The sequence below is a fragment of the Heterodontus francisci genome, chromosome 3 (assembly GCF_036365525.1).
Source record: "Heterodontus francisci isolate sHetFra1 chromosome 3, sHetFra1.hap1, whole genome shotgun sequence".
NCBI lineage: Eukaryota > Metazoa > Chordata > Chondrichthyes > Heterodontiformes > Heterodontidae > Heterodontus > Heterodontus francisci.
This window is the reverse complement of record NC_090373.1, coordinates 136,503,626-136,525,245: the sequence shown is the minus strand read 5'-3', so window position 1 is coordinate 136,525,245 and position 21,620 is coordinate 136,503,626. Positions and strand designations below refer to the sequence as shown.

The following is a 21,620-nucleotide window of genomic DNA, read 5'->3' as shown; positions in this document are numbered from 1 at the left end:
AATCTTAAAAAATTTGATGATTGAAAAGTCATAAAAAGCCACAATAAACTTAGAAATGCATGTTTCCCAATTCATTGTACATTCACAACAGTGAAAAAAATAGAAATTATTGTTTTATTACCCTGAGAGCACCAAGGATCAGTTGTGTACAAGTATGAGTTACAGAATTTTAAGGCAATATGGACATTAAGTGTATCTTTCAATCCTCGGATAACCAGACTGTTCTAGTTGTGACAAAGTGTTTCAAGCATTCTTACACTTATGCTAAAGATCATCATTAACATATCAACATCACTGAAAACAAAACAGACAAATATAAGAGCAGTTGTGATGAGGAACAGTGCTTGCAGGGAGTGCTAGTCAGAAAATTGTAGACCTGCAGACCTTGATCTTGAAATTAATGAGTGGAAAATCAGAGCCCACAGAATTGCAATTTCCCTGAGAGCACTGCTCCTTAACATGAGTGCCCGATAGAGAATAAGTTCTATAAACTGTATGATCTTTTAAAATCTAGCCATCTATTTATATTACTAAGAAGATCAAATCTTCCATTGTCATTTCCACCCACTGACCCACAGAAGGGGACTGAAACAATAATTATTGAAAAATTATCTTCCTTTTCTTTTGTGAACTGGACGTAAATCCCATCCCCAGTGATGGCTGTCTGAAGGCCGATCCACCTCATGTCATTTGGTATATCAGTTTCTAATAATGCGTCGCTTGATCTTTAAGCTATTCAAAACAAAGCATTTCTGCACTAATTCCAGCACAAAGAATTCAAGACAGTGGAGAATATTTGAAGCAAGACAGTAAAGAATGGATAATTCAATGGTTATGATCTGAAATTGTTGAACTTGATATTGAGGCCAGTAGGCTGCTAAGTGCCTAATCGAAAGATGAGGTGTCATTCCTTGAACTTCCATTGAGCTTCATTGCAACAATGCCAAGGTCAGAGTGGGACTGGTGTGGGGAATTAATGCTCAGATCATAGCTACTGCTCCTATTTTTTTCAGACAGCAGGTGCTGGTAATGATTCCCCTGTTGCCATTTATATCTCTAGACCCATCTTTTGATTCTTCAATTGTTACATTACCACCAACATTTGCCTTGTATCATCAATCTCTTTTGTCATTTAATCTCTCCTAACTTCCACCCTATCCCAGACCTTCCCTTTTTCTTTTAATCCCTCCACTCTCTCCCTGACTTTGTACTTACTTAAAACTGTTACACCGCTAACATTTTCCATGATGAAATGTCACCACAGATGCTGCCTGACTTGCCGAGTATTTCCAGCATATTCTGTTTTTATTTCAGATTTCCAGCATCTGCAGTATTTTGCTTTAGTATTCCTCTTTCTAAATCGCTCTATTTCAACAGCTGTTTCTACCTGGGTTGGGGTCGGGGATTTCACTTCTGCCTCTCCATCTTCATATGCGAAGACAGGATTGTTGCCGTGTTGATGCTGCTGTATTTCTTCAGGTATTCCTGTTAAAATGGCACATATTTACAGGATAATTAAGTTCCTCTTTTTAAAAGTGAGTAGGAAAAAAATCTTATGTTATCTGTTACAGACATATTAATAAAGGAGGAAGGGTGAAAGCCAACTTACTTTCATTAGCCACATAATTTGCTGGAAAATAGCCCTGCTTTCCATTGGCTAGGCGACCAAACCACCAGCTCGCATTATCTTTGTACAGCACTTGGATAATGTCATAACGCTGGATGGTTAGCTCATCTGATCGATGCGCTGTGTAGTCATAAAGAGCTACGACCTAAGGGAGAGATAAGACCGCCACAGTTTTATCACAACTATGCCACAGAGAGAAACCCCTAAGACTAACTTCCTCCTGCAGCAGGGCAGCTGAAACCAAAGCTGCAGTATGGTAAAACTTGAGGCTGTCTAAGGGTTTTGATGATGGGATCAGAGGTGGTGGGAACGTAGCAGGAGTTATGAGATAAAGGACTGTGGGATTCAAGAGATGGTTAAACCATTCCACACCACCAAGATTAGTTTACAACAGCTGCTGTTGTATTAATGATCTTATTAAACAATGACTGCAGCTTCACCTGCACATGTTGAGAATTTTTAACACCAGAACTCTAAGCCTTAAAACCAACTTGTATTTTACGACTGAATGTTTTGCATAATAGTAGACATTTTAAACGGCAGACCATATTTTCAATTAAAAAACACTAAAAAAAAACTGTTGTAATATGTTAGAACAGATATCGTCATTTTCCACTGTAACTGATCAAACAGCTTTGATCAAAATATAAGTTAACCCTTTGAAGATTATAGTAGCAAAAAATTTGAAATCTTCTTTAGTTAGCTTTTTCAGAAAACACGTGAACTAAGTTCTGTGATTCTGTAGATTTATCCAACTCTACTATTTGTAAGTATAATTCTTTTGCAGCTATGACATGGTAAAAAAAAGTGTACACTGAAAGCTATAAAAGCATTCAGTACTCAAAAGGTTAATTCCCAATCACAAACTGATACATTTTGGAAAGTCTGAGTGGGATTTTTTTTTAATTGCTATTAATATCTTGCAAAGACTAGTTATGTGCCAGCTGTACATTAAATGATCAATGTGAGGAAACACTGTCATATTGAAAGTAATATAAAAATCAGCACAATACCAAATAATCTGGAAATAGGAGGTACTTCTGAATTCAACATATAATATTTTAAAAAATTCTCCCTCTTCAATTTTCTTTATTTTCTTAAAGTTCTTCTCCCACCCCCTTTCCCCACCCACAAGGTTTAGTCATTTTCTTTTAGGTGCTCCCAAACCAGGGTGAGACAGCAGGCTGCTGAATATTTCTCTCAAGTCTGTGCCAATGCTGTTCTTGAGCTGGCTGCTATGAGCTGTGCAGGAAAGAGGCCCATCTTTGTGGGAGAGGGCCTAACTTCCAGCCTATGCCTCTTTCAACAGTAATGCTGAAATTATGAATCTATTACATGAGCAATTCGAAGTGTAGATCTCTACTATTGTTCAGTGGCACAGGATATTTGAAGATAAATAATGCACTGTCATTGTTTTTCAACTTTCAAAATGTATAGTATGTAAATAATGATGGTTGAGTGGAATTCCCCTCCCCCAACACAAGTTACCTTAACCACATACAATACTTCTGGTAACTAAACAGGAGCTAAATGAGAAGGTTTATTTTGGTACATTTGCTTAAAAGCATCACAAATATCTAGTCTGTGAAAGTACTTGTTTTGGTTTGTTGACATGTCAATTACAGTAAAAGCATACATGTCAAAAGTCAGTGTTTCATGCTGACAGCATTTTGAAGCCCCTGTCCACATGACAAAGTTTGCTAATAATTCATCAATTTGCTAATTAATTGCTAATAACTCCACCTTTCTCCCCTCAGAAGTGTTCCTACTGCTAATGGAAGTGGTAAATGGGAACTTCTGCAAGTACCAGGATCCCACCTATAGTGTGCAGTGGCTGCAATAACTTAGGGAGCAATGTAAAGAACAGATGGGAGGACAGAAAATAAAGAGGGTAAATGAAAAGCAAAGGGAAGATGATCGAAGCAGGGAGTGGTGCTTTGGGACTGATCAATTTCTATTGCAAACACTATAATAAAACAATTTCATATGTGGAAAAAGGCAACTTTAGATTTCCAGCGTTGTCGAGCTGACAGACTAATATCATCAGATCAATTAAAAGACTTTTGTGTATCTTGAAGTCATATAATGCCTGAAAAGATTAGTATTATGAGAGGCAATACTTGCAACATATTATTATGACCAAAAGCCACAAAATAAAAAGTTAACATAATGCCCGTTTCCCAATCAGCTAAAAGTTTGTGGACACAAACAAAAAATGATATAAACACATAACAGGTTAGTCAGCATTTATGGAGAGAACAAATGGGTTAAAATTTTAGGTATACTATTTTACAGTCTGTCGTCAAGATCACTGGTCTCAGTGAAGTGAATTTCAGCAGTTCTCAGCCTTGTTTCGAAAAAATTCACACAGAGGATATGTTCAGTCATGAGCAGCATACCTGCAGACTTGTACCAAAGGCAAATATGATTACAAGTGGCAAATTATATCCCTCATATAACTTGCAGGGCCAGCTAAATAATAATAGTCACTTGACAGTAAAGAACTTGAGTATTGTTGAAAAAAAGAGATATGCTGTCGAAGGTTTTCAACTTGCACTCATCAGGACAGACACAAGAATGCCAAATTTCAAAGGGAGCAACAATTTATACTGCATGAGAAAAGGGTGCTGATTGGTTGGCAAGTTGACTCTGATTGGTTGAGGCATTGCCATGGAGAATGCACCAGGGAATTATTGTCCCCCATGCTTTGCTGAATTCAAAAAAAATGCGATACCTGGACATGCTCCTTTTGCCTGCCAAGGACAGGTCCCCGCATATGAATATATGTAGCTTCTGGGAAGAGTAAGTGAGCAACATTGCGAACTCGACTGATAATCTTAAGTTGGTGTAATTCTTAGCACACTGGGGATTGTTCAGTAAGTGCTGTCCAATTACGGAATCACATCTAACATTAGACATTACGCTGAGTTTTACCTACCACACAAATGAGTAATGTATATGAATTCTAGTGCGGGTGCAATGCAAAGTATGTAGACCGTACATTCGAACAACTGGCAGATCGTATCAAACAGCATGTCCCTTCGGCTGTTTGCAATAGGCAGAGTACTGACCGTACCCAGCCAGCCTGTACTGACAAAAATCAGAACACAATGTCTATCGTTAGATGTGATTCTGCAATTGGACAGCACTTACTGAACAATCATGAGTATGCTAAGAATTACATTAACAACCAATTTAAGCTTATCAGTCAGGCTCGCAATGTGGCTCACTCATGCTTGCTAGAAGCTACATATATTCATAGGCAGGGACCTATCCTCTGCAGGCAAAAGGAACATGTCCACACTTTGCGCCTTTTTTGAATTAAACAAAGCGTAGAGGACAATAATTCCCAGGTGCATTCTCCATAGCAATGCCTTATCCAATCAGCCAACTTGCCGACCAATCAACATCCTTTTCTCAGGCAGTATAAATTGTTGCTCCCTTTGAAATTTGGGCGGCACAGTGGCGCAGTGGTTAGCACCGCAGCCTCATAGCTCCAGAGACCCGGGTTCAATTCTGGGTACTGCCTGTGTGGAGTTTGCAAGTTCTCCCTGTGACCGCATGGGCTTTCGCCGGGTGCTCCGGTTTCCTCCCACAGCCAAAGACTTAGAACATAGAACATTACAGCGCAGTACAGGCCCTTCGGCCCTCGATGTTGAGCCGACCTGTGAAACCATCTGACCTACACTATTCCATTTTCATCCATATGTCTATCCAATGACCACTTAAATGCCCTTAAAGTTGGCGAGTCTACTACTGTTGCAGGCAGGGCGTTCCACGCCCCTACTACTCTCTGAGTAAAGAAACTACCTCTGACATCTGTCCTATATCTATCACCCCTCAACTTAAAGCTATGTCCCCTTGTGTTTGCCATCACCATCCGAGGAAAAAGACTCTCACTATCCACCCTATCTAACCCTCTGATTATCTTATATGTCTCTATTAAGTCACCTCTCCTCCTCCTTCTCTCTAACGAAAACAACCTCAAGTCCCTCAGCCTTTCCTCGTAAGACCTTCCCTCCATACCAGGCAACATCCTAGTAAATCTCCTCTGCACCCTTTCCAAAGCTTCCACATCCTTCCTATAATGCGGTGACCAGAACTGCACGCAATACTCCAGGTGCGGCCGCACCAGAGTTTTGTACAGCTGCAGCATGACCTCGTGGCTCCGAAACTCGATCCCCCTACTAATAAAAGCTAACTCACCATATGCCTTCTTAACAGCCCTATTAACCTGGGTGGCAACTTTCAGGGATATATGTACCTGGGCACCAAGATCTCTCTGTTCATCTACAGTACCAAGAATCTTCCCATTAGCCCAGTACTCTGCATTCCTGTTACTCCTTCCAAAGTGAATCACCTCACACTTTTCCGCATTAAACTCCATTTGCCATCTCTCAGCCCAGCTCTGCAGCCTATCTATGTCCCACTGTAACCTACAACATCCTTTGGCACTATCCACAACTCCACCGACCTTTGTGTCATCCGCAAATGTACTAACCCACCCTTCTACACCCTCATCCAGGTCATTTATAAAAATGACAAACAGCAGTGGCCCCAAAACAGATCCTTGTGGTACACCACTAGTAACTAAACTCCAGGATGAACATTTGCCATCAACCACCACCCTCTGTCTTCTTTCAGCTAGCCAATTTCTGATCCAAAGCACTAAATCACCTTCAATCCCATACTTCCGTATTTTCTGCAATAGCCTACCGTGGGGAACCTTATCAAACGCCTTACTGAAATCCATATACACCACATCCACGGCTTTACCCTCATCCACCTGTCTGGTCACCTTCTCAAAAAACTCAATAAGGTTTGTGAGGCACGACCTACCCTTCACAAAACCGTGCTGACTATCGCTAATGAACTTATTCTTTTCAAGATGATTATAAATCCTATCTCTTATAACCTTATCCAACATTTTACCCACAACCGAAGTAAGGCTCACAGGTCTATAATTACCAGGGCTGTCTCTACTCCCCTTCTTGAACAAGGGGACAACATTTGCTATCCTCCAGTCTTCCGGCACTATTCCTGTCGACAATGACGACATAAAGATCAAGGACAAAGGCTCTGCAATCTCCTCCCTGGCTTCCCAGAGAATCCTAGGATAAATCCCATCTGGCCCAGGGGACTTATCTATTTTCACACTTTCCAAAATTGCTAACACCTCCTCCTTGTGAACCTCAATCCCATCTAGCCTAGTAGTCTGTATCTCAGTATTCTCCTCGACAACATTTTCTTTCTCTACTGTAAATACTGACGCAAAATATTCATTTAACGCTTTCCCTATCTCCTCTGATTCCACACACAACTTCCCACTACTATCCTTGATTGGCCCTAATCTAACTCTAGTCATTCTTTTATTCCTGATATACCTATAGAAGGCCTTAGGGTTTTCCTTGATCCTATCCGCCAATGACTTCTCGTGTCCTCTCCTCGCTCTTCTAAGCTCTCCCTTTAGATCCTTCCTGGCTAGCTTGTAACTCTCAAGCGCCCTAACTGAGCCTTCACGTCTCATCCTAACATAAGCCTTCTTCTTCCTCTTGACAAGCGCTTCAAATTCTTTAGTAAACCACGGCTCCCTCGCTCGACAACTTCCTCCCTGCCTGACAGGTACATACTTATCAAGGACACGCAGTAGCTGCTCCTTGAATAAGCTCCACATTTCGATTGTTCCCATCCCCTGCAGTTTCCTTCCCCATCCTACGCATCCTAAATCTTGCCTAATCGCATCATAATTTCCTCTCCCCCAGCTATAATTCTTGCCCTGCGGTATATACCTGTCCCTGCCCATCGCTAAGGTAAACCTAACCGAATTGTGATCACTATCACCAAAGTGCTCACCTACATCTAAATCTAACACCTGGCCGGGTTCATTACCCAGTACCGAATCCAATGTGGCATCGCCCCTGGTTGGCCTGTCTACATACTGTGTCAGAAAACCCTCCTGCACACACTGGACAAAAACTGACCCATCTAAAGTACTCGAACTATAGTATTTCCAGTCAATATTTGGAAAGTTAAAGTCCCCCATAACAATTACCCTGTTACTCTCGCTCCTGTCGAGAATCATCTTCGCTATCCTTTCCTCTACATCTCTGGAACTATTCGGAGGTCTATAGAAGACTCCCAACAGGGTGACCTCTCCTCTCCTGTTTCTAACCTCGGCCCATACTACCTCAGTAGACGAGTCCTCAAACGTCCTTTCTGCCGCCGTAATACTCTCCTTGATTAACAATGCCACACCTCCCCCTCTTTTACCATCTTCTCTGTTCTTACTGAAACATCTAAATCCCGGAACCTGCAACATCCATTCCTGTCCCTGCTCTACCCATGTCTCCGAAATGGCCACAACATCGAGATCCCAGGTACCAACCCATGCTGCAAGCTCACCCACCTTATTCCTGATGCTCCTGGCGTTGAAGTAGACACACTTTAAACCAAGTTCTTGCTTGCCAGTGCCCTCTTGCGTCCTTGTAACCTTATCCCTGACCTCACTACTCTCAACATCCTGTGCACTGGAACTACAATTTAGGTTCCCATCCCCCTGCAGAATTAGTTTAAACCCCTCCGAAGAGCACTAGCAAATCTGCCCCCCAGGATATTGGTACCCCTCTGGTTCAGGTGAAGACCATCCTGTTTGTAGAGGTCCCATCTACCCCAGAAAGAGCCCCAATTATCCAGGAAACCAAAACCCTCCCTCCTACACCATCCCTGCAGCCACGTGTTCAACTCCTCTCTCTCCCTATTCCTCGCTTCACTAGCACGTGGCACGGGCAATAACCCACAGATAACAACTCTGTTTGTTCTTGCTCTAAGTTTCCACCCTAGCTCCCTGAATTTCTGCCTTAAATCCCCATCTCTCTTCCTACCTATGTCGTTGGTGCCTATGTGGACCATGACTTGGGGCTGCTCCCCCTCCCCCTTAAGGATCCCAAAAACACTATCCGAGACATCACGAACCCTGGCACCTGGGAGGCAACACACCAACCGTGAGTCTCTCTCGTTCCCACAGAACCTCCTATCTGTTCCCCTAACTATGGAGTCCCCAATGACTAATGCTCTGCTCCTCTTACCCCTTCCCTTCTGAGCAACAGGGACAGACTCTGCGCCAGAGACCTGTACCCCATTGCTTACCCCTGGTAAGTCATCCCCCGCAACAGTATCCAAAACGGTCTACCTGTTGTTGAGGGAAACGGTCACAGGGGATCCCTGCACTGCCTGCTGGTTCCCTCTCCTTCCCCTGATGGTAACCCATCTACCTACTTCTTTTACCTGAGGTGTGACTACCTCCCTATAACTCCTCTCAATAACCCCCTCCGCCTCCCGAATGATCCGAAGTTCATCCAGCTCCAGCTCCAGTTCTCTAACGCGGTTCTCGAGGAGCTGGAGCTGGGTGCACTTCCCGCAGATGCAGTCAGCAGGGACACTCTTGGCGACACTTACCTCCCATATTCTGCAGGAGGAACATTCAACTGCCTTAGCCTCCATTCCCACTATTCTAAATTCCCAACAAATCTACTGAAAACCAAAAAGAAAAAAGTCAAAACTTGTTAGCTTAGCAATCCGACGGACAGAACTTTTTTTTTTGGTTAGAGGAGGAGGATGGGTGGGAGACACTACCCAAGTAGTGTTTCGGGTAAAGCAACCGCCCAAATATGTAACCTCACTTACCGTTGTCGGTTGATAGGTAAATTGGCCATTATAAATTTTCCCTAATGTAGGTAGGTGGGAGGGGAATATAGGGAAGGTGGGGATGTGGTAGGAATATGGGATTAGTGTAGTATTAGTATAAATGGGCCTGTTTCAGTGTTGTATCTCTAAATAAAATAATAAAATAAATAAAAATTTGGCATTCTTGCAGCTGTCCTGATGAGTTCAAGACAAAAAGCTTCGACATCTTGTCTCCTTTTTCAGTAATAATACATTCTTTTGCTCTTTATTATCCTTTGTTTCCATCTTTCTGTCATTTTCTACCTTCACAGCCATTTCACTGGCATGTTGACTGACACCAGGAGTAGAGATTATCCCAGAATTCACAGCCGGAATGAAAGTTCTTTACTAAAACTATATTGATACTGCTGTACCTCCATAACTCTCTTGATTTATCTCATTCTTCAGCAAGAGAAAACAAGGTTAATGTCTAGAATTAGCAGCACAGTTCAAAGGCATGGTGATCCCAAGCTCCCATGTGAGATTCCCAACAAATGCAGGAGAATATGTAGCATATGTAGGACTGCTTCATAATGACATTGTCAACCTGCTCTGCTTGATTTACTGTTCCTACTGAAGCATCATGATGCAGCAAGACAGCTTTGTGTAATTTCGTAGCTCAGGTTTACCATGTGTGCCAACAATGAGTATGTCACATATATGCTAGCATGCTCACTTTCCAAAGGACAAAGCAGCTGTTTTAACTGGCTAGCGGCCAGATCTGTTGGAAGGCTGGACTGGAGCTTGTTACTTTCTCCTATCATTGGTAGAAATGGGGGCAGAAAAGTTTTAAAATGTGGCGGTGGCTTCAGAGGCTCTCCGTTGCAAGCGCGCTTATTTAGTGTTTGTACCCCAAAAGTGTTATTTATAATAATTAAGATGCAAAAATGTGGCTTTTAAAAACTTTCAATTTGCTCAGGGGAACCTCCTGGGACATATCCAGTTGTCTTATTATGAAGGATTACTTTCTTAGGGCTGGTTGCATCTGCTTTTTTGAGATAAGGAAGACGTCCTTTGTAACATAAATCCATTAACTGACATTTGGCATGATGAGTTTTACATTTAAAACATTTTTATGGTATTTTGGATTTTACTACAGGATAGTGTTTGGATTGTTGATACCCAGGCTATTGGCCTATTTATGGGAGAGCTCTGTAACTTAGAAAGCTGTTAGTTTGTTTATGGTGGAGGTTTCTTTGTTACCGTGCAGTAATTGGGAATAGATTGCACAGTACTGATCAACATTTACAGGGAAAATGTGAGCAGTGACTTTATTAATTAATAAAACCATAATGGGTTAGTTACCAGACCGGAAGCAGTCAGGTCCAATTAATAGCACAAAATGTGACTGGACCAACAAACTATGATTGTGTGCACTTCTTTTAAACAAAAAAAGCACATAATGTCATGAAGGTGCTTCCATTATTAATATTTTTTGAGGACTCGTGTTTAAAAGTGTGCGCAAATTGATTCATTTGAAAGACCGAGAAGCCTGGATTTGGTGTTTCTTTTTAAAAATGTTACTGGAAGGACACTTTGGATTTTAAAAAAAACTTACTGGAAGAGACAATGAAGTGCTAAAATAAACATAAGGAGCCTTGCTAGCTATTAGATTTGTTTACAGAGAAGTCACATGTCTAGGTGTATGGTAGTCAGGAGTTCTGGCTTTTTGATTTGGCTTGGACTGTTTGACTGCTCAGTTGGTGTGCAGCCAGCTGAGAGGGAAGCCATCCAATTCATCCGTTTCCACCTGTTTTGGAAACTCTTCTGAGAATCCAGTGTGATAACTGAAACAAAAACGAGAAATGCTGGAAATACTCAGCAGGTCTGGCAGCATCTGTGTAGCGAGAAGCAGAGTTAACGTTTTCTTTCTTCAGAAAAGAAGTTCTGAAGGGTGACTGACCTGAAACGTTAACTCTGCTTCTCTCTCCACAGGTGCTGCCAGACCTGCTGAGTATTTCCAGCATTTCTTGTTTTTATTAAGCATCCGCAGTATTTTGCTTTTATTTTAGTGACAATTGAAACCACTGATGCAGTAATTCTTCCGATAAGACTGCAAAACTACTCCTTGATGTCGCAACAGAACTGCTCCAAAAAGATCCCAGTGACAGCAGTCTGTGTGTACCTGGACGCCAGACCGATGGCCATCTGGAACATTCCATATCTTATCCTTTTAGTTCAAGAATTGACAATAACTTGGCCAAAGCATTTTTTTTAAAAGTTGATCTCTGCAGAGCCAGTTTTTAATTTTTCTTAATTTTTTTCTTTAACCATGGTGTGTGCATGTGTTAGGTTATATTAGAAGGGTATATATTTGTATTTTGATATTTCAAACTGTGTTTTAATAAGCTTTACAACTTTATTGAGTAAGTCTTGTTTTATAATAAATCAATAATTTTGTTGTTTATTAAAGAAACCTGGTTGGCAGATTTTTTTTATTCTGAAACTAACATAGAGAAAGAATATAACTGACCGTATCGGTAACTGGATAAAACATTTAAACATACATGATGACCAGTGGAGTAGTGGAACTAGAGAAAGACAGTGCATTCCTCCAACCCTGGTCGTAACAATGATGATGTTTATTTACAGAGCAAGAAACCTTTGTGATAGGGTCAAAAATGCAACAAAGACTTGAGATTAATGATGGTGATGATAGACAAAGTAATGTTATATGAATATGTTAAATACTTGTCTGTTATTAATAGCAAATTCTGGCAATTTAAAAAAAAAGGAAAGGCACAATTTTCCCGCAGGCTTCATGGCTCCGATGTCGGGTTCAAATCGGAGTCCTGAGACCACACTTGCTGGGAGCCAGACCTGGGGAGTTATTTTTCCGGAGGCAGCCTCCTAATTGGCCGCCTCCCCGCTCACCGCCCAATCAGAGGGTCAGCAGCTCTAGAACCTTGGCAGCCCAACCTGGAGAGGTGGATGCTGCTGAGGCAGGTAGGAGAACTCGAGAGCACCTCAAAATGGAGGTGCCCTCGAGACATAAACTTAAACTATAAATACAGAGGTACCAACCAGGCAGACCCCTCAGAGCAGAGGGGAAATCTCTCCGGTGGCAGCGTTTGGACTGCAGGTGTAGGCTTTGCCGCCGGCGGCCCCCTCTTTGGGGGATGGAGCCAATAGCTCCAGTGGCCACTCAGCCTGTGGCAGGGAGGCCATCTCCATTGAGGTGGGCCTTCTAAATCACCCCTAATTGGGGCCTTAATTATTTAAATTGGCTGCCTGCCTCCGTTCAGCGGGCAGCTGATCCACACCCCAGGCCGCCTCTGGGAAAATTCCCTGGCATAGCGGGAATGCATCAGGGAGCAGTTACAACACGGCTTCCCTCTATTTTGCTGGCACTGGCCCCCCCGAACACTACAACCGCTTTGAATCTCGCCACCCTGAGGTAGGGAAAATTCTACTCAAAGGACTGGATTCTATGAGCTCGCCGCCAAAAAATGGCAGCCAGCCTATGCGGGCTGCAGCGATCTTAAACACAGCAGCTCATTTAAATAGCTGGGGCGGCCTGCCCCTCCTCCCAATCACGTGTTTGTCCCTGGCAATAGCGTCAGCTGCCTGTGCACAGGCGCTGATGCCATTTATAAAAGGCAGTCAGCCCTGCCGGGATATTTATATTTTTAAGGACATATCCCCCCAGAATTACATAAAGTTCCAACACCCCTTTCCCACCCCCAATAAAAATTACATTAACTATTTGCCCTTCCTCCCTCAAAACATCTGACCTTCCCCACCTGCAAACTGCACAAAGTTTAAAGTACAACCCTTCCCGCCGGCCCCTTCACCCATGATGTTTATTTGACCCCATACCACCACCCCACATTGATAAACTTACCGCCTTCCCCCTCCCCACCAGCGTCATGCCTCGTTTTCCCAGACGGGAATCTGAAGGTGGGGGAGTGCCAGCCGCCGCATTGAAGATTGCGGTGGGCCCTCAAGATCTGAGTTAAGTATATGTAAATACATTAATTTTATTCATTTGAATATGGTGATTGTGGTCTAGTTGCCAAGCAGCGTGGGTGGGTCGCCACGGTGCCTTGTCGCCGCCGGGAAGATCGGGCCAGGTCCTGCCAGCGTCGAGGTCCGTGGCGACCCTTATCCGGTGCCATCTTCAGGCCCCCATCGCCACGAATCATGACGTCGAGGACTGCTTAAAGTCCAGCCCAAAATGTCTAATATAGACAGCAGGCTTTCATCAGAACTCTGCCTTAAAGTTTTGTGGGCTAAGGTTCTGATTCATTTATACCTTTATCTCTTCCGAAGCAACTTAAAAATAAAAATCTGACTTAAAAATATTGCAAAATGAACCAAATAGTGTCAAAATCAATATTTTCAAGAGGGAAATTTTTCAGACTTCCGAGAAAATAAATTCCTTCGGTAATTCCTATATAAGGCAGAGTTGTAAGTCACACCTTTCTGTACTTTGAATGTTTTATTTCAAATGATAGAATGTTTGGTAAATCTGCAGTTTACGTTGCAACAAGATGACCCATTGTACTTTTAGTGTGTTTAATTTTTTTCCACATACTGAAGGCATAGTTGTTCTGAATTGCAGCTTTTTGAAGCTGTAGGACAGTTTCTGCTAGCTTACTGGGTTAGTTTGCTAGATTCACCTGGCTAAAGGTGAATGTCAGTAATTAGATAATAAGTCCAGTGATTGAAAGATGATAAATACTCCCCATAAGTAACAAATGATTACTTACAGTTTCTTCCACTGGTGCATTAGAATCCGCTTCTACCTTGATTGAGGATATTAAAGGATATGCACAGGCCTAAAGAGCAGGAAAATTACATTAAAAAAGTTGAATGTACATTCTGACGCATAGCAGAAAGGTAATTGCTAGTTATGTTCTTCTTGCATTTTATAAAGGAGATTGTCTTCACTTTGAAGACTTTAGGAACAGATTTAGTTTAGTGCATTTGTTTCAATCAATATTTAGTGTTGGAAATAATATGTCAGAGCATCCGATTATTCTTTCATAGGCCACTAAAACTTTGTATTTAATAACTTTAAAAAGGCATTTTGTTTTATTTTTATTCAATCACTGAATAAGAAGAATCCTTCCTGTAAACCTGGATTAAGCTTTACCATGACCTTCCAAGAATATAAGATAGTTAATCAGAATCCTCCCTCTCTAATCCAGAGCTATATTATATATATATATATATATGTATATATGTGCATTACACATGGGTGCCAGTTATGGTTCAGTAGGTAGCACTCTCACCTCTAAACCAGAAGTTGTTGGTTCAAATCGCACTTCAGGAGTTGAGCACAAAAATCAAAGCTGACACTCCAGTGCATTACTGAGGGAGTGCTGCGCTGTCAGAAGTGCAGATGAGATGCGACACTAACTTGAGTTTTTTTGATGAGATAATAGGGAGGATTGATGAGGGTAATGCGGTTGTTGTGGTGGACATGGACTTCCAAAAGGTGTCTGATGAAGTGTCTCATAATAGGAAATGCTGGAAATACTCAGCAGGTCAGGCAGCATCTGGGGAGAGAGAGAGAGGGCGGCACAGTGGCGCAGTGGCTAGCACCGCAGCCTCACAGCACCAGTGACCCGGGTTCGGTTCTGGGTACTGCCTGTGCGGAGTTTGCAAGTTCTCCCTGTGACCGCGTGGGTTTTCACCGGGTGCTCCAGTTTCCTCCCACAGCCAAAGACTTGCAGATTGCTAGGTAAATTGGCCATTGTAAATTGCCCCTAGTGTAGATAGGTGGTAGGAGAATTGAGGGAAGGTGGGGATGTGGTAGGAAATATGGGGTTAATGTAGGATTAGTATAAATGGGTGGCTGTTGGATGGCACAGACTCGGTGGGCCGAAGGGCCTATTTCAGTGCTGTATCTCTCTATGATTCTAAATAGTTAACATTTTAGGTCGATGACCTGAATTCATCATCCTGAAATGTTAACTCTGTTTCTTTCTCCACAGATGTTACATACGAACATACTGATTAGGAGAAGGAGGCCATTCAGCCCCTCTAGCCTGCTCTGCCATTCAATAAGATCATGGCTGATCTATTTGTGTCGCGAATTCCACACTCCCATCTACCCCTGATGAGCCTAACAAGAAACTATCTACCCCGCCTTACAATTATTCAATGACCCTGCCTCCACCACCTTCTGAGGCAGAGTTCCAAAGTCGCACAACCCTCAGAGAAAAAATTTCTCCTCATCTCCGGCCTAAAAGGACGACCCCTAATTTTAAAACAGTGCCCCCTAGTTCTGGACTCCTCACAAGAAGAAACATCCTTTCCACATCCACCTTGTCAAGACCGATCAAGATCTTATATACTTCAATCAAGTCTTCCCTCATTCTTCTAAACTCCAGTGAAAGCAAGCCCAGTCTATCCAACCTTTCCTCATAAGACAACCCGCTCATTCCAGATACCAATCTAGTAAACCTCCTCTGAACCGCCTCCAATGCATTTACATCCTTCCTTAAATAGGGAGACCAAAACGGCACACATGATTCAAGATGTGGTCTCACCAATGCCCTGTATAACAGAAGCATAACATCCTTACTTTTGTATTGCTGAAAATAGAGACATGTTGTTGAAGATTTTCATCTTGCAGCAGAAGCAGCTGTTTGCAACGGGCAAGGTACGGGCTGTACCCAACCAGCCCATGCTTGCAAAACTCAAAACACAATGTCCAACAAATTAGATGTGATTCTGCGATTGGACGACATTTGCTAAATAATTCATAGTGTGCTAAGAATTATGCTGACAACCAATTTAAGACTGTCAGTAGGGCTCGCAGTGTGGTGCATTTGCACGTACTGGAAGCTACATATTTTCATACACAGGGGCCCTGTTCTTTGCAGACAGAAAGAATATGTACAAACATTGCGCCTGTTTCAGCTGAACAAAATAAGTGACAGTCATTCGCTGGTTCATTCCTCAGGGCAATGCCTTGACCAGAGTCAAACTGCCTGGTTTAAATTTTAAACAAAGCTTGGCAGTTTACGGTCAGTCACAGTAAACTGGTGCATTCACCATGGCAATGCCTCTATCAATCAGAGTTCACTTGCCAACCAATCAGCACTCTCTTATGCTATAAGTTGTTATTTTCCCTTATATTGGTTAGTCTTGTGATTGTCCTGATGAGTGCATGACGAAAAGCTTTGAAAACATGTCTCTATTTTCAGCAATACTCAAGTTCTGTACTACTAAATGACTATCCTTACTTTTATTTTCAATTCCTCTCTAATGGATAGCATACCATGAACCTTCTTATTAAATGCTATACCTGTATACTAACTTTTTGTGACTCAAGCACTGGAACACCTAGATCCATCTGCACCTCGGAGTTCTGCAGTCGTTCTCCGTTTAAGTAATACTCTGCTTTTTTATTCTTCCTACCAAGTGAACAACTTCACATTTTCCCACATTATACTCTATCTGCTAGATTTTTCCCACTCACTCAACCTGTATCAGTCTGCAAGCTCCTTTTGTCCTCTTCACAACATACATGTTGCCTGACCTGCTGAGTATTTCCAACATTTTATTTTCATTTAGATTCCAGTATCCGCAGTATTTTGCTTTTGTGTTGCCACATTATTAGCTTGCCAGCAAATTTGAAGCCCATGGAATAAAAGGGAAAGTGGCAGCATAGATAGAAAATTAGCTGACTGACAGGAAACAGAGAGTAATGATGGACGGTTGTTTATTGTATTGGAGGAATATATACAGTGGGGTGACCCAGCTAGGTGCCCCATACTAGGGCAACTGCTTTTTGATATATATGAATGACCTAGACTTGGCTGTACAGGGCACAATTTCAAAATTAGCAGATAACACAAAAGTTGGATGTATTGTGAACTGTGAGGAGGACACAGATAGACTTCAATACATAGAGGACACAGACAAGCTAGTGGAATGGGCAGACAAGAGGCAGATGAAATTCAGTGCAGAGAAATGTGAAGTGATACATTTTGGTAGGAAGAACAAGGAGAGACAATATAAAATAAAGGGTATAATTCTAAAAGGGGTGCAGGAACAGAGAGACCTGGAGGCATGTGTGTACAAGTTGTTGAAGGTGGCAGGGGAGATTGAGAAAGTGGTTAAAAAGATATACAGGATCCTGGGTTTTATAAAGAGGCAGAAAGTACAAAAGCAAGGAAGTTATGATGAACCTTTATAAACCTCTGGTTCAGTCTCAACTGGGAGGATTGTCTTCAATTCTGGGGATCACACTTGAGGAAGGATGTGAAGGCTTTAAAGAGGATGCAGGAAAGATTTACAAGAATGACTCCAAGAATGAGAGCCTTCAGTTACGTGGGTAGACTGGAGAAGCTGGGGTTGTTCTCCTTCGAGAAGAGAAGATTGAGAGGAAATTTGATAGAAGTGTTGAGAACCAGAGGCCACTGATTTAAGGTGAATGGAAAAAGAACCAACAGCAACATTTTTACGTAGCGAGTGGTTAGGATCTAGAATGCCTGAGAGTGTGGTGGAGGCAGATTCAATTGTAGCTTTCAAAAGAGTCTTGGATAAGCACCTGAAGAGAATAAATTTGCAGGGCTATGGGGATAGGGTGAAGTAGTGGTGAGTTTCTCTTGCAGAGAGCCAGCACAGACACGATGGGCCAAATGGCCTCCTTCTGTGCTGTAACCATTCTATGATTCTATTGTATAAAATGAGGCCCTGTCTGCCCTCTCAATTGAATGTAAATGATCCCAAGCACTATTTTGAAGAAGAGCAGTGGAATTATTCCTGGTGTCATGACCAATATTTATCACTCAATCAACATCACAAGAAACAGATTATCTGGTCATTATCGTATTGCTGTTCCTGGGAGCTTGCCATGTGAAAAATGGCCATCGCGTTTTCTACATTACAACATTGACTACACCTCATAAGTATTTAATTGGTGCAAAGGTGCTTTAGGTCGTCCTGTGGTTGGAAAAAGTGCAATATAAATGCAAGTATTTCTTTTTGAATTATCACTCCTTCTTTAGCCATTTAAGATCATTATGAACTTGCAGCATGAAGAACTGCAGACTCCTCTACAATTCAATGCTACTTTCCAGTGAGAAAGTATTACATGTCAGTAACGATGAAAAAAGCTAAACTCCACTAACCCTGGGTTTTGATACATCCAAGCACAAGGTAGAAACTGACAACATCCAAATAACAAGCAAGGCTTACTGCTCCAAGTCTTATAATGTTTTGCAATGGCTAATGGAATTCCTGCAACAGTGTTCAGGGGTTGATCAAAACAGCTACAGTAGAAAATGAGGCTAGGATGCCAGGGAAACGTAAAAAAAATGTTATAAAGGTTAAAAAAAGTAAATGGAACATTCCAAGCAAGCCTTATGCAAAGCAAAAGAATCTTTATAATCACAAGCGAGTTATGTCCGTGGCGAGTTGACACCAGATTTTATAACTAGAATTTTACGTGGCAGCAGAGGCCCCGCTCACTGACTGAAAAGTCAGGGGCGAGGCCACCTTCGCCAGGCCTGGAAGCCGCACAGCAATTTTGCAATGGCCCAGATCCTTAATTGGCCCTATGCGGGACTTCAGCCCCTCTGAGGTAGGAAATCACACTCCAGGAGCTGCCAGCCAATCAGAAGACCGGCAGCTCCTCAGTCCCAGCAGTGCCACAGGGAGCAGTGACCACTGCTGGGATTGCACCCAACCAGAAGAGGACCATGGATGCTGGCACCGAAAGATGAGTGGGGTTTTGGGCCTCGCTGGGGAAAATTGGCTGGGCCCCAGCCAGGGGTTGGGGGTCGATTAGAAGGGGAAGGGGAGGTGCTTCATCAGGGGTAGTTTCTGTCGCGGGTGGGGTCATCCTTGGGTCACAGGGTGCCAGATCAGGAGGGCCACACCCCCCATTCACAAGGAGGCTACCAGGTTTAATTGGGTGGTTTCCTAGGTGGTGAAGTGTCTGGTCACCACTGGTAAAATATCAGCAGTGGTGGGAGGAGGCCCTAAAGTGGCAATTAATTGGCCACTTAATGGCTTCATCTGGCCTGGGATGGGTGGGTTGTTTTCAACCTCTCCCACTGCAGGTAAAATGGCAGCGGAGGCAGGTAGGAGATGGGAATGGCAGCCCCCACCTCCCACTCAATTTTACCCCCTCCCCCCCACTTCCATCTAGTCCGCTCCCGGGGGTGGGGCATAAAATTCTGGCCTATAGTTAGCTGTCTCGGGTTGTTTGTTTTTTTCCTTCTTGCCGTGACATGAATGTTCCTTCCATGGTCATCACCACCTTTATACCAGCCAATAGGGTGGTTAGTCCTATATGCTGGAAGGGTTTCATGGACTCCCCAATCTGCGTAACAGGGTGTGGACACCCACACCCATCAGATATGAGTATCCCAGAGTATCTCCAGTCTCTGTTCACTGGGAGTGGGGTTTGAACCCTGCACTCTCTTACTCAGAGGCAGAAATGCTACTGCTGAGTCAAATGCTCGCTGTTAGTTGCAAGGTTGGTGAAGGTGGTGAGTAATTGTAAGCTTTTTAAAAATATACAAAATATGAGGTTTTTATGAAAACTGCCCTTTCCACACTTCTTCCCCTGAAGCATGTTAAGAATAGCTTTCATGCTGCTAACTAATATCTGCCATTGAGCTAGACAGAAGCTTTACTGACTGCAAAGATGAGGGTTCCACCCAGGGAACACCACTGCTGAACAAAAGGAGAAAGTGCAAGAAGACAAAGAAATTGGTTTGAACTCGAATATCAACACATCTGGGTCAGAATTGCAGCAGTGAGGCAGAGAAAGCAGTTCTGGAAGAGAGTGGTAAATTGAACCATGTTATTTGCTGGAACCTCCACAGCAGACAAAGAACTTTATAGCAAGAAAAAAACAGAGTGCTGCTGTGCTGTTTTCCTGGGGCCAGGATAAGTGACAGATATGAGGATAGAAAGAGTATTAAGTGGAATGCATAAGGGAGCCTTTGTTGATATTCATGTGGGGACAAACATTATTATTAGAAAAAGGCCTGAGAACATGAAGTGAAGGTATTACAAAAATATCATAACAGCATGATGTTCTCTTATTGTTTCAAGTCTCCGACCGCTCATGAAGGGTGTTGCTGACAGGAACAGCAGAATTAAATGCCCCACCCCTTGACCAGTTTCCACTCCCAGCTACTTATTCCTGTCATGCCACCTTTATGCGGCTCTTCCTTCTCATGAGTGACCTTTGCTAGGCCCTTCCTCTTTGGATTTTGCTTTCTTTTTTTTTCCTTGCCTCTCTCTCTACACATCAACTTCTCTCTCCACCTGCTCCATCACCCCCTTTCTCTCTTTAACACATTTCGATTCCTTTTCTGCTACTTCATGGGAAACCTTTTCATCATAGGTGCATTATTCCAGGAATCTCCCCAGAAGTGGAAGTGCTTACTCACAGTATGTACTATCACTGAAACTAAATTGAGCAGTTTCAGCTGAGACAGAGCGAGTGTGTGCCTGGGTAAGCGTGTGTGATATGACTCACTCCCAACAACAAAACGGACTGAGGTTCTAGTATCTTAACGTTAAGCAATGAGGTGGCAGGCAGGAGTATTTAACCACGTTAGATCGTAAGCAATGACATGGCTAATGTTGATACAACACTGGCCACAAACATCCTCGGTGGTTATTATTTTCCACACAAGTTTGTACTTCAAATGAATAATATAGAAATTCTTAAAAATATTACGCTGCAGTTAAAAAAAACCAAACCTGGTTCCTCAAGTAATGGCCCAGTTTGTGCGCTCAGAGACCCTAGATACTGAGGAGAGGAAATAGAGAATGGCAGACTGAGCACTAGGATGCAGCAATGACAAGCTCAAAATCCATGAGCATTATCAGATATTAGCTCCTGCAGATTCTGGAGATTTCTCTCAGGTCCTGGTTATAAAAGAAGAATGTTTTCAGAGTGTCACACCTACATGAGTGAATGGTGGACAGATTGCCAGAATATGGAGTAGTTTTCCGGCCTACTGGAGGAGTTCATGGCCACCCTGTGTAGTACCTTAGAGAATAGTTTGACTGCTTTGCAGATCAGTCGGGAATGTGTCAACTTCAGCAAGCCTAGATATCCATAAATTGCTCAGACCATTGCAGCAGAGACGTCTTCCGCACTGGTAGAATGCTGTGTGGTTGTGGTATATCTCTGCATTTAGCCACAGCGCCTGCAAAGCCATACATGTGCAGCCAATGGCACGCTGCACCATAGAGAAGCCCAATATGCTGGCAAAGTTACGTGCACACTTTGTCTGCTTCTCTCTGGCTAGAGAAAATGCAATGTACTCCCCTCTCCTAGCAT

The 21,620-nt window shown here is 42.7% G+C and overlaps 1 protein-coding gene across 4 annotated transcripts in view; it reads right to left on the bottom strand.

Annotated features, from left to right (window-relative positions):
• ahi1 (Abelson helper integration site 1) overlaps positions 1–21,620 on the bottom strand; it is a 407,526-nt gene that overhangs the window by 18,146 nt on the left and 367,760 nt on the right. For 3 of the 4 annotated variants that reach the window (XM_068026173.1, XM_068026175.1, XM_068026181.1), the window contains exons 23-25: positions 14,062–14,130; positions 1,610–1,772; positions 1,388–1,485 (exon numbers count right to left, since the gene is read on the bottom strand). In XM_068026173.1, the coding sequence (XP_067882274.1) occupies positions 1,388–1,485; positions 1,610–1,772; positions 14,062–14,130 (330 nt within the window). Of the gene's footprint in view, positions 1–1,387; positions 1,486–1,609; positions 1,773–14,061; positions 14,131–21,620 lie in introns of those variants that run through there. The other variant, XM_068026200.1, reaches the window with a different exon arrangement.